Below are 11,421 nucleotides of genomic sequence, written 5' to 3'. Positions count from 1 at the left end.
TTTTTTTTCGGTCTTTTTGAGACAGGGTCTCCCTGTAGTTCCAGCTGACCTGAACTCACTATGTAGACCAGGCTGGCCTTGAACTCATAAGGATCTGCCTGCCTCTGCCTCCCAAGTACTGGGATTAAAGGCGTGCGCCACCATGCCTGGCTAAACTGGATAAGGAGAAATGTAAGCTAAGTGGTCATCTGGGCTCAGAAGCCATCAAGGCTGTGGGAGGACAGGGAGACCATCAGACTGACTTGGCTATAAGGTGCCAGGCTTAAGGTTGACGCACGTAGACTGGCAGGTCCTGGGCTAGTAGTGTTGTGTGGTGTTTGTGTATCCAGAGACTGGATGGGTGGGAGTTGTCCTTGCTTCCCTCTTTTAACTGGTGTGAGGACCCATTTAACTCTTCCTTCCTCCTCCTGCAGGGCGATGGCTGGGTGTACTTCAATCCTCTCTGGAAGACACACTGATGGGTGGAGGTGCAGAGCTGCCCTGACTAGCCCTGACTTTGTAGGAATTAAAGTGGTACAGTATCGTGATTCTGTTGGCATTCACTGAAACCTCTTGTCAATTTCTAAGAAATGGTCAGAGGGAGAGATTATATACTGTGAAACATGCACCCAAACTCTGCCTCAGGACTGGATTTATTCAGGAGCCACATGAGGCATTGTGCATACTGTGTTGCACGCGTGCTGTGCACACACTTGCCAGGTACTGCTACACATGTACATATGGCACTCACCAAGGCTGAACTGGGCAATCTCAAGCTCTTTTTTATTAATGAAGTTTTCTATTTTTCACTTTGCCGAGGTCATTTTGCACTTGTGAAGATCTTTTCACTCAGTCACCTCCTGTCACAAGGAAGACTGAGGTGGCTGACCAGTTGATTTCCCAGTAGGAGAAAGCAGCTCATTCCTGGCAGAAGGGAGGTGCCCCACTGTTTGATGATGCTCATGATGAACTCAGCCCAGGGCTGTCTGTTCACATCCAGGAAAGAGCAAGCAGGCTTTCCTACTGGATGAAGGGGCAGGAAGGGTCAGAGCCTTCAAGAAGGGAGTGGCTCTCGAGAAACCAGAACCAGACCCAGCAGAGGGGTTTGTCCCAGCGTCCTGACACTTTCTCATGCCCAAAGCACGAGGCGTTATGTTCTTCACAGCAGGAAACAAATCACACGGAGACTTCACTATTTTATCATAAAAGGGCTCCAGAAGTTCAGTACACGCATGCACACACTACATGGACCACCACCACCTCCAACTCATGTCTAGTTTGGGGAAAGAGAACAAATGTTCTGTGTTTTTTGTTTTGTCTTTTTGTTTTTTCTAATGTTTTATCCAAACTCTGTAAGAAAGCCGCTGAAATTAGAACGCACATAAGGCCTATGTAACAGTCCCACATTTTCAGGAATATCAGCCCTCAGCCTTTACACAGGAGGTCAAAGACATGGCTCAATCAAAAACAAGGAAAACTTGGATTTGATTTTTGCTCAGTGCTTATTTTATTTTTTACTGTGCCACTCCAATGATATTTATAGAACCCAGTAGCACGAATGCTTCTCCGTGGTGACACTAATAATTTCGTGCCTTTTGTCTGCTTTTCTTAAGACCAGTTGTTCACACTTTGTAGATATTAGACAAATATATTTCGATTAAATACTCTACCTGTCTGTGTGTGTGTGTTTTATTTCCAGAGACTTGAAAGTTCTGATACGTGACTCTGAATGAGCTCAAAACTTCTTGGTTAGATACTGCTAATTATCAACATTGAAGAAAAATCCTATTTTTACTAAAAGTGGTTTTTAAAAATTTCAAATTCTGTGGTGTGTGTGTGTGTGTGTGTGTGTGTGTGTGTGTGTGTGTATGAGTACAGTGCCCAAAGAGGCCAGAAGAGGGGGTCAGAGGGTCTCTTGGAGCTAGAGTTACAGGTAGTTGTGAGCTGACTAATGTAGGTGCTAGGAACAGATTTGGGCCCCCTGCAAGAACAGTATGCACTCTTAACTGCTGAGCCCTCTTTCCAGCTCCCTAAAACAGTGTTTTAAACACACTGAGAAAGTCCCCAGATCAGCATTACTTACGGGTACTTTCTGACAAGTTCACAAAAATAGTTCACTCATAATCAGCAAATGTTTTGGGAACAGAGGTACTATGGGGTGATAGACTGTTTAGTCTTAAAACATCTGGGTGAACAAAGTATTTAAAACCATTTTATTTTTATGAAAGGATGTGGAACAGATGCTATTTTTGAATGGAAAATAATCCTCAATGAGAAGCTTGAAAAGTCACCATAATGGTGTTTTTTGGGTCTTTCAGTGTTACTACAATGCATAGACCATCAGGGAAGTAAAACATGGAGAAGACTCACTTTTTAGTGGTGGGGGGTATTTTGGTGCATTTTTTAAAATCTGAAGTATTACATTGGGTTTATCTATAACACATAGTGCTCTGAGATTACACAGACATGAACTCATTCACTGCTTCAGAAATGAAGCCCACGTCTGTGGTACCAAAACTACCACCGTGCTCCTTCACACGTGTCTCCATCCTCTTCCTATTTTTGTTGTGCTTTCTGTATGTATTGTGTGTCTATTTATAAGCCACATGCTTGGTTTGGCCTGTTTGGGCACACTGTACAATTGGAATCATACCATATCATATGATGGTTCACTTGTTTAAGCCAGCATATTCTCTCCCCATCAATCCATAGTGTTACTTGTTCTAGCTGGTCATTTTGTTCATGTTTTAATTGTTTACAGTGGTAGAATATATATCACACAAATGTATCATACTGACTTTTAAATAACTTCTTAATTTAAAAAATATTTTATTTTGATTTTATGTGTATGAGTGTATTGCCTGCATGTATGTAAGTGTACATGTGTTGTGCAATACCCAGGGAGATCAGAAGAGGGTGTTGGTCCTGGAACTGAAGTCACAGATGGTTGTTAGCTGCCATGTGGGTACTGGGAACGGAACCCATGTCCTCAAGAGCAGCCAATGCTCTTAGCCACTGAGCCATCTCTCCAGTTCCTTTTAAAATATTTTAATGAAAGTTTTATTTATTTTGAGTTTGAGTGTTTTACCTGCATGTATTAAGTGCACCCATGTGTGCAATGTTCTCAGAGGCCAGAAAAGGGCATTGCATTTGCTGGAACTGGAGTTCTAGACAGTTACAGATGGTTGTTAGCCACCACGTGGGTGCTGGGAACTGAACCCAGGTCCTATGCAAGAGGAGCCAGTGCTCTTAACTGAGTCATCTCTCCAGCCCCATAATTAACTATTTTAAAAAATATTTTTAATTATGTGTTTTTGCCTGCGTGTAGTTAAATGCACCCGTGTCTTGCAGTGCCTGCAGAGGACAGAAGAGGGTGTCGGATCCCCTGGAACTGGACTTGCAGACTGTTGTTAATTCTCATGTGGGTGCTGGGAACCAAATGTGGTTCCTCTGCAGGAGCAGCTAGTGCTCTTAATTGCTCAGTCATCTCTCCAGCCCCCATATTAACTATTTTCAAATGTGTAGTTCAGTAGTATTAAAATATTCATATTCTTGTGCAACAACCACCCACCCTCATGTACCCTGGGACTTCTACATCTCGCCATCTAAAACTGTATCCATTAAAGAACAATTCTTCTCCTCAGTCCATCCTTAGCAACCATGTGTCTATGTTATCTCTGTGAACTGGACTACTCCAAAGACCTCATACCCACACGCTGGCTTGTTTCACTTAATGTGTTTAAGGTTCAGCCATGGTATAGCATTCTCAGAATTCATTTTTAAGGCTGAGTAACACAGTCAAATATATCCTTTATTGTGTACAGCAGCCATGTAGCCCTGTATAAGTTTCTGCTCTGATTCCAAGCTTTCTTTCAGTTCTTTCAGTTACATAGCAACAAAATTCCTGGCGCTTAGGGAATTCTGCATGTACTTTTTGGAGAGCTGGCTACGCCATTTTGCAACCTCCTTAGCAGAGCACAAGGGGTCCAGCATCACTACATCCTCACCTACTCAGATCCTAGGCCAACACTTCACCACTGGGCTACATCTTAAGCCCATGGATTGCCTTTTGAGTCCATTGACTGCTTTGATACACAAAAGCATTTGAATTTTATAAAATCTGTTCTTGTCACTTGTACTTTTTTCTTTTATCTCATAAAAAATGGAAATTTGTGCTGCTCACAATTCTGCAGGCTGGGAAGGTCATGGTCAAGGTCAAAGTGCAGCTGGCTGTTTTTGCTATTACCAGTACTTTAGAGTCCCTATCTAAGAAATCATTGCCAAATACAAGGTCATGAAGTCCCTGCTCTGTTGTAAGAATTTTGCAGTTTTAGTCTTACACTTAGGTCTTTGATCCAACTTTAATTTTTATGTAGTCTAAGAGTCCAACTTTGTTCCTTTGTTTATAGAAATCCTGTTTTCCTGACAGCGTTTATTGAAGAGACAGTCCATACTCCACTGAGTGACCGTGGTACCATTGTTGATAGCTTTTTGGCCACATTTGAGTTTATTTGTAGGCTCGCTGTCCCATTGACTGTGTCTATGCCAGTATCAGCGTTGTGTGATAAAATTAGGAAGTGGGAGACCTCTAGTGATTTTCTGCTTTTTCAGGATTGTAATGGCTATTCTGAGACCCCTGAGCTCCCATGTGAATTTTAGGATGGAATTCTCTAGTTTTATAAAACATAACATTGTGATTTTGATAGGGATTCTGATGAATTTGTGAATCATCTTGGATCATGTTGTAACCATGCAATGGGCATGGCTTTTCTGTTTTTTTTTAATCCTTAATTTCTCCTAGCAAGATTTATAGTTTTCAGTGTACAAGCCACCTATTCTTATTTTTGTTTGACATTAATCCATAGCAAATTTCATTTCCTTTTAATTCATTGTTGGCCTTATAAAAACATAACTAGTTTTTATCCTGCGACTGTGGAATTTAACTTTTTGTGTAGAATCTTATTTTTTGATAAGGTCTTGACTAGATAACATTTATTTCTTGGTCTTGTTTAATAGCTCTGGCTAGAACTTCTGCTAGTATGTTGATGGAGGTGGCAAAATCAGGCATCCTTATCTTATTCTTAACCTTATGGGTTTTGAGCCATAGACGTCAATCTCTTAAGGTAGTTTATTTTTTAAATCATGATATTCCTGCATGACTTCAGATGATCATTGGTTTACTTATTTACATGTGTCATGTTACATCGACTTTCATGTATTCAACGGCCTTGCATTCCAAGAATAAATCTCTGTTTATGTAATCAAGTGTACCGTGGACCCTTGGGAGGCAGAAGCAGGTGGATCTAGGGAGAACCTGCCCTCCCCCCACCCCCCAAAATCAAATATACTGTGGGATTTGCTTTACTAGTATTTAATAAAGTTTGAGCCAAAAGTTATATAGCATTCTGGCCTTTCGTTTCCTTTTTTGCTTTGATATTCATGTGGTGAATTAGGAATATCAGAAAAGACTGGTGTAATTCCTCTACATGTTTGGCAGGATTCACTGAGGAGGCCATTTGGTGCCGGGCTTTTGTTGTTGGTGGTTTTTAAATAATTGATCCAATTTCCTTACTATTTATAGATCTATTCAGATTTCTTATTTCTTTACGACTTGTTCTTGGTAGGATGTGTTTCTAGGAATTTATCCATTTTATCCAGACCATTCAGTTTGTTGGCCTGAAGTTGTTCACTGGACTCTTGTTTGGAGATGGAGTGTCATTGTGTTCCTCTGGCTGGCCCTAAACATAGTACTCCAAATCATCTTTTGTAGATTGGTAGCAATGGCCCCACTTTCATTACTGATTTTATTTTTCTATCTAGTTAAAGGTTGTTCACTTTGTGGATGTTTTTGAAAGTTAATTCCTAGTTTTGATGATTTTGTTGTTCTTTGTGCTCTCGAATCTTTATTTCCTTCTTTCTGCTAATCTTTTCTTTTCTTTTTTCTAACCTTTAAGATGTAAAGTTAGATTGTGACTTGAGTGTTTAAAACTCGTGTACAGCCATGTGCATCCTTTTTTAGTACTGCTTTTATGGCATTCCATGAGTCGTTGTGTTTTTATCTCCAAATAGTCTCTAATTCCCTTTGTGATGTCTTTAACTGATTAAAAAATTTTTTCCTACTATCTGTGTGGATTTCCACCTTCTGTTGATTATTTCTAGCTTTATGGTGCTGTAATTGAAGAAGATACTTTGTGTAATTTGTCTTAAAGTTTATTTGGAGTTACCATTTGGTCCAACACAATCTGTTCTAGACAGCGCTCCTTGCCTGCTTGAGAAATGAACATTCTCCTGTTGGGTGGTCTCTACGTGCATTCCACTTGGCCCGAAGTGCTGTCTTCTAGTTCACGAACCCTATCTGGTGGTTTCATTCATTACTGAAAGTGGAGTAGAGAAATCTTTGACTATTTTTGCAGAAGTCTGTTTCTCATTTTAATGCTCTTTGCAGTTTTGGCATGATGACATCCGATGCGTGTGTAGTTCTAGTTTCCTGAGGAATGGATCCTTTTACGAATGCACATCCTGTCTCCGTGTTTGCATTCGGTTCTGTCTAGTATCAGTGTTGTCTCCTCTGCTGTGATTACACAGGCCTCACCTCCACTCCCTCAGCACCTTCCCGTTTTCAATTACACCATTCAAGCATGTCTGAAAACTTTGCACAGAAACTTCCAGAAACAACTGGTAACTTTTAAGCTTTGTAGCATTCTGAGCACCATGATGGAATCTCATGCTGTTCCCCTGAAATATGAATTATCCTTTTTCTCACACACTACTCACCTCTCATAGCTCTCTGGCTCTTAGATCAACTCCTGTCAATGCTTGTATTCAGGTAACCTTTGATGTAGTGGGCTCCCATGTGACACAGAACATCATTCACTGCATTTTACAGGCCATGCAGTATCTCCCATCACCAGGTGAGCACAGTATTCTGTTATATTTTTTGTTGCCAATCTTACAGTGCCTAATTTCTAAGATGAACTCAATTATAGGTACGTCTATGTAGTAGGAAAACAAAAACATGATATACACAGGCTTTGGAGTTGTCTGCACTACCAGGCAGCCAATGGCTTACTGCCTTAGAACATATACTCTATGGATTAACAAAATCCTCACATCCTCTCATTTTGAATACATACCCTCATTTGACTCTCTTGTAGACAGCATACAGTTGCATGCCTTAACACAAATCCTGTCTGCCAAACTATCTTTAGACAATTCCATCCATGTTCATCTGAAGAAACAATTTCAAAGGTTATTTTGTAATCTTGCTTTGCCTTAAAGCTTCTGTCTTAAGTTCCTTGTTTCCTCCATTGCTGCCTCCACAGTGGTGCTGCCTCCACAGTGGTGCTGCCTCCTTAGTGATGCTACCTCCACAGTGATGCTACCTCCACAGTGATGCTGTCTCCTTAGTGATGCTACCTCCACAGTGGTGCTGCTTCCTTAGTGATGCTGCCCCCTTAGTGGTGCCGCCTGCACAGTGATGCTGTCTCCTTAGTGATGCTGCCTCCTTAGAGTGGTGCTGCCTCCTTAGTGGTGCTTACTCCTAGTGATGCTACCTCCACAGTGATGCTGCCTCCACAGTGGTGCTGCCTCCTTAGTGATGCTACCTCCACAGTGATGCTGCCTCCACAGTGATGCTGTCTCCACAGTGGTGCTGTCTCCTTAGTGATGCTACCTCCACAGTGATGCTGCCTCCACAGTGATGCTGTCTCCACAGTGGTGCTGCCTCCTTAGTGATGCTGCCTCCACAGTGATGCTGTCTCCTTAGTTATGCTGCCTCCACAGTGGTGCTGCCTCCTTAGTGATGCTACCTCCACAGTGATGCTGCCTCCACAGTGATGCTGTCTCCTTAGTTATGCTACCTCCACAGTGGTGCTGCCTCCACAGTGATGCCACCTCCATAGTGATGCCGCCTCCTCACTGAGGCATTGGCTCCCTCTTCTGTGTCTACATGCTACAGCTATGCCTTTGTGGTTACCCTAGGGTTGTTGTATTAAAGCAATAATCCACTGTTAAGTGTAACCTTAACCTAACTGTAGAAAACCTTCTGTCCATTTCTGGTCACTCACTGTACTGACATCATAAATTGCATGCTTATGTACTGAGTAACCATTACCACACTAGTTAGAACCACTTGCATGCCTATTTTTCAAATCCCTTAAGAACTGTTATGAATCAAAATTATACTAGGTTTTACATTTGCTTACATATTTACTTTTTAGTGGCTTATTCTCTCTGGGGCCTTTTATTTCTTAGTATTTTTTTTTTTTTTTTTTTTGTAGAGAAGGTCCAGTGGTGATAATCTGTCTTTGAGAGACGTAGATTGGTTGTGCCCCCCCTTTTGTTCAGCCATTTTAAACTGCATCACACATCTGCCTTCTGCTCTTTGAGGTTTGCTGATACATCTGCTCATCTTGTGGATACGTGGTGTCTCTCCGCTGCTTCCAAGATTCTTTTGACAGTTTGACTATGACCAGTGCAGACTTCTTACAGTTTAGCCTATTAGGAGTCTACTGGACTTCTTAGACTTGTAGATTCATGTCTTTCCTTAAACTTGGAAAGTTTCTGCCATCTCCTCGTCTCATTGGTCCGTATCTCTGTGCCTTCTGGAGATCCCTTTGTGCACATCTTGGTTGGCCCGATAGTGTCCTGTAAGTCCCTTAGGTTTTGTTCTCATTCCTTAATCCTTTTTCTTTTTAGCTCCTTGGACTTTATTTATAGCAGTCTTTTTTTTCCTTTGGTCTGATACAAAAGACCTCAAGTTAAATTTTCAAATTCAATTATTTTCAGCCTTCCATTTTATCTAGGGGCTGGAGAGTGGCTCAGTTGGTTAAGAGAGCTTCCTGCTCTTCCAGAGGATGAGTCTGGTTCCCAGTACCCACGTCATGTGGTTCACAGTTGCCTGTAACTGGAGCTGCAGAGGAATCCAACACCCTCTTCTGGCCTCTGCATTCATGTGCACATACACATAACTAGAAATGAATCTTAAAAAGCCAAACCAAAAGCCAGCTGTGGTGGTACAGACCTTTAATGTCAGCACTTGGGAGGTAAATCTCTGTGAGATTAAGGCCAGCCTGGTCTGCATAGCAAGTTCCTGGACAGCTGGGGCTACAGGGAGACCCAATCTTTTAACACACACACAAAAAAAGTAAAATCAGAAACCATCAAATTTACTTAGTTGATATTCTAATTTGCTGATGTCTGAATCACAAGTTTCTTAGTTATTTTATTACTTTATTTCTTTGAGTATATTTAAAGACATTGCATTAACATCTGTGTTTGAGGTTTGTATTAAGGGACATTTTCTTCTTGGGTCATGTTTTCTTCTTAGAATGCCTTGTGATCTTTTGCTGAAAAGTGGACTTCTGAAAACAGGTACCTCTCTAGTATCTTCTGTGTGCTGGCTACACACTGGGGTCTAACTAACCCTTGGTATCAGCCCTGAGGGCCATACTCAGCACTTGGCCTGGCAGGTCCTACCTGGTGGTGTGTGTAGTTTTCTAGACTCCCTTCAGGCTGTTCGCAGAACATTTCATGTATTCCCATGATTTCATAACTACGGAACCTCTGCGGCTTTCACAAGCACCACCTGCAACTTCCAGTTTCCTCAGACTGACCTCCAACATAACAATGTACCCTCCTGTGCTAAACTCTTGTTAGGCAAAATGGAGCCCAGGTCTGAAGGCAGCATCCAAACAGGTCAGGGCTATGGAGCGCTGCTCTGCCGCCTCCTGGTGGAGGGCTCTCCGGACAGTGTGGGCTGCTCCACACTGGAGGTGGGTGACAACACAAGGAAGAGGGACAACAACAAAACTTCCCAGCATTACGAATAAGGCATTCGCTGGCTCCCGCTTTGGTAAAAAAACCTCTTCTTAGTTAATGTTTCCAGGGGGTGAAGGCTGGGAGCTCCCTATTCTGCCATCTTGTTTTTTTTTTTTTCTTTTCTTGGTAGTGTAGTCCACGCTTAGTACAGTTAGCAGACATGTGACCACAATCCCATTGAAACGTTTTCTGACTCCCTAAGTTCCCTATTCATACCAAGTCCCCACTTCTTCTGTGTACCCCTTCCAAGTTGACCACTGTTATTCTATCACCTGTTGGCAAGTGTCCTTTACTTTATAGCTCTAACACTATGCAAATAACTTGAAACAAAATATACTAGTTTGCCTGATTTTAGATTATGAACATGTTACATATTCTTTTGAGATTGTTTTACCTTAAATGTTTTCTTATGTGAACACACTTCTAGAAACTTGTCTACTTTTCCTTTATGTGTATGGGGGCATAGGGATATGTGTGCGTGCGTGCGTGTATGGTGTGTAGGCACATGCCCTTGTAGGTCCAAGGCTGATGAGAATCTCACTCTTCTACTGCATCCTTGGAGGCAAGATCTGTCAATTAAACCCAGAGCTTGCCTATACGCCTAATCTTGTTGACCAGCTTGTTATGATGGAGAGCCTGTTGCCACCTTTGGAAGCAGCTGCAATTACAGCTGGTGGTCACACCCACCTGGCATTTATGTAGTTTCTGGGATTCTATATTCCATTACTACTGCTTGTGTAAGCAACACTTTAGTTAGAGTCATCTCTGCAGCCCTACCTTGTCTATTTCTGACAACTTAGAACTCGTAGGACTAGGTTATGTGTGTCTTCAATCACACTAATGTCATGCAGTTTAAATTCTCAACAATGCAAGCTCATTTTGTACACTCTCCAATACTTTTTTTAGTTAACCTGGTGGGTGGTATATTCGTACCCAAATAGTTACCATTTTGATTTCTTTTTTCAAGGGCTAATTAAAATGCTGTGTCTTCCTAATAGTTCTTTGTATATTTTGGATTGCTTATTAGACACGGGACAGGTGACAGTGTCCTTGGGCTCAGGTACTTATTAAAAAGCCCCTGAACCTGGTTAGATTCCCAGCACCCACATGGCAGCTAACAGCCATCTCTAACTTCAGTTCCAGGGGATGGGACACCCTCTTCTGACCTCTGTGGGCATTGCATGGCACACATTACACACATCCAAGTGTGTAATACGCTAAAAATAAAAATATACACATAAAATACATAATACATACACATAAAATAAAAATATTTTCTTAAGGGGTTGGAGAGATGGCTCAGTGGTTAAGAGCATTGGCTGTTCTTACAGAAGACCTGGGTTCAAATCCCAGCACCCACATGGCAACTAACAACTGTCTAACTTCAGTTTCAGGGGATCTGACAGCCTCTTCTGTCCTCCGTGGGCACTGCATGACATGGGTGCACTTACCTACATGCAGGCAATACATGCATACACATAAAATTTAAAATTTTTTTCTTAAAAATGCCTCAACAAAGATGAAGAATTCACTAACTGTCAGTATGGATGGCAGGGTATTGGTTTTAGGACACACGTTCAGATCAGTGGAATAGAGAATACTGAAACAATCCAACACATTTTG

The 11,421-nt window shown here is 41.7% G+C and overlaps 1 protein-coding gene across 1 annotated transcript in view; it reads left to right on the top strand.

The window, feature by feature from the left end:
- The window catches only part of Osbpl10 (oxysterol binding protein like 10), a 330,111-nt gene extending 329,588 nt beyond the window's left edge, over positions 1 to 523 (top strand). Inside the window, exon 12 of the mRNA XM_008830466.2 lies at positions 414 to 523. Within this exon, the coding sequence (XP_008828688.1) occupies positions 414 to 458 (45 nt within the window). The 3' untranslated portion in view covers positions 459 to 523. The remainder of the gene's footprint in view (positions 1 to 413) is intronic.
- Positions 524 to 11,421: the final 10,898 nt, after the last annotated feature.

This window comes from Nannospalax galili, unplaced genomic scaffold, assembly GCF_000622305.1.
Source record: "Nannospalax galili isolate Female #2095 unplaced genomic scaffold, S.galili_v1.0 scaffold695, whole genome shotgun sequence".
NCBI classification, from domain to species: Eukaryota; Metazoa; Chordata; class Mammalia; order Rodentia; family Spalacidae; genus Nannospalax; species Nannospalax galili.
The sequence above is the reverse complement of the archived record's forward strand: the minus strand, read 5'-3'. Positions and strand labels throughout refer to the sequence as shown.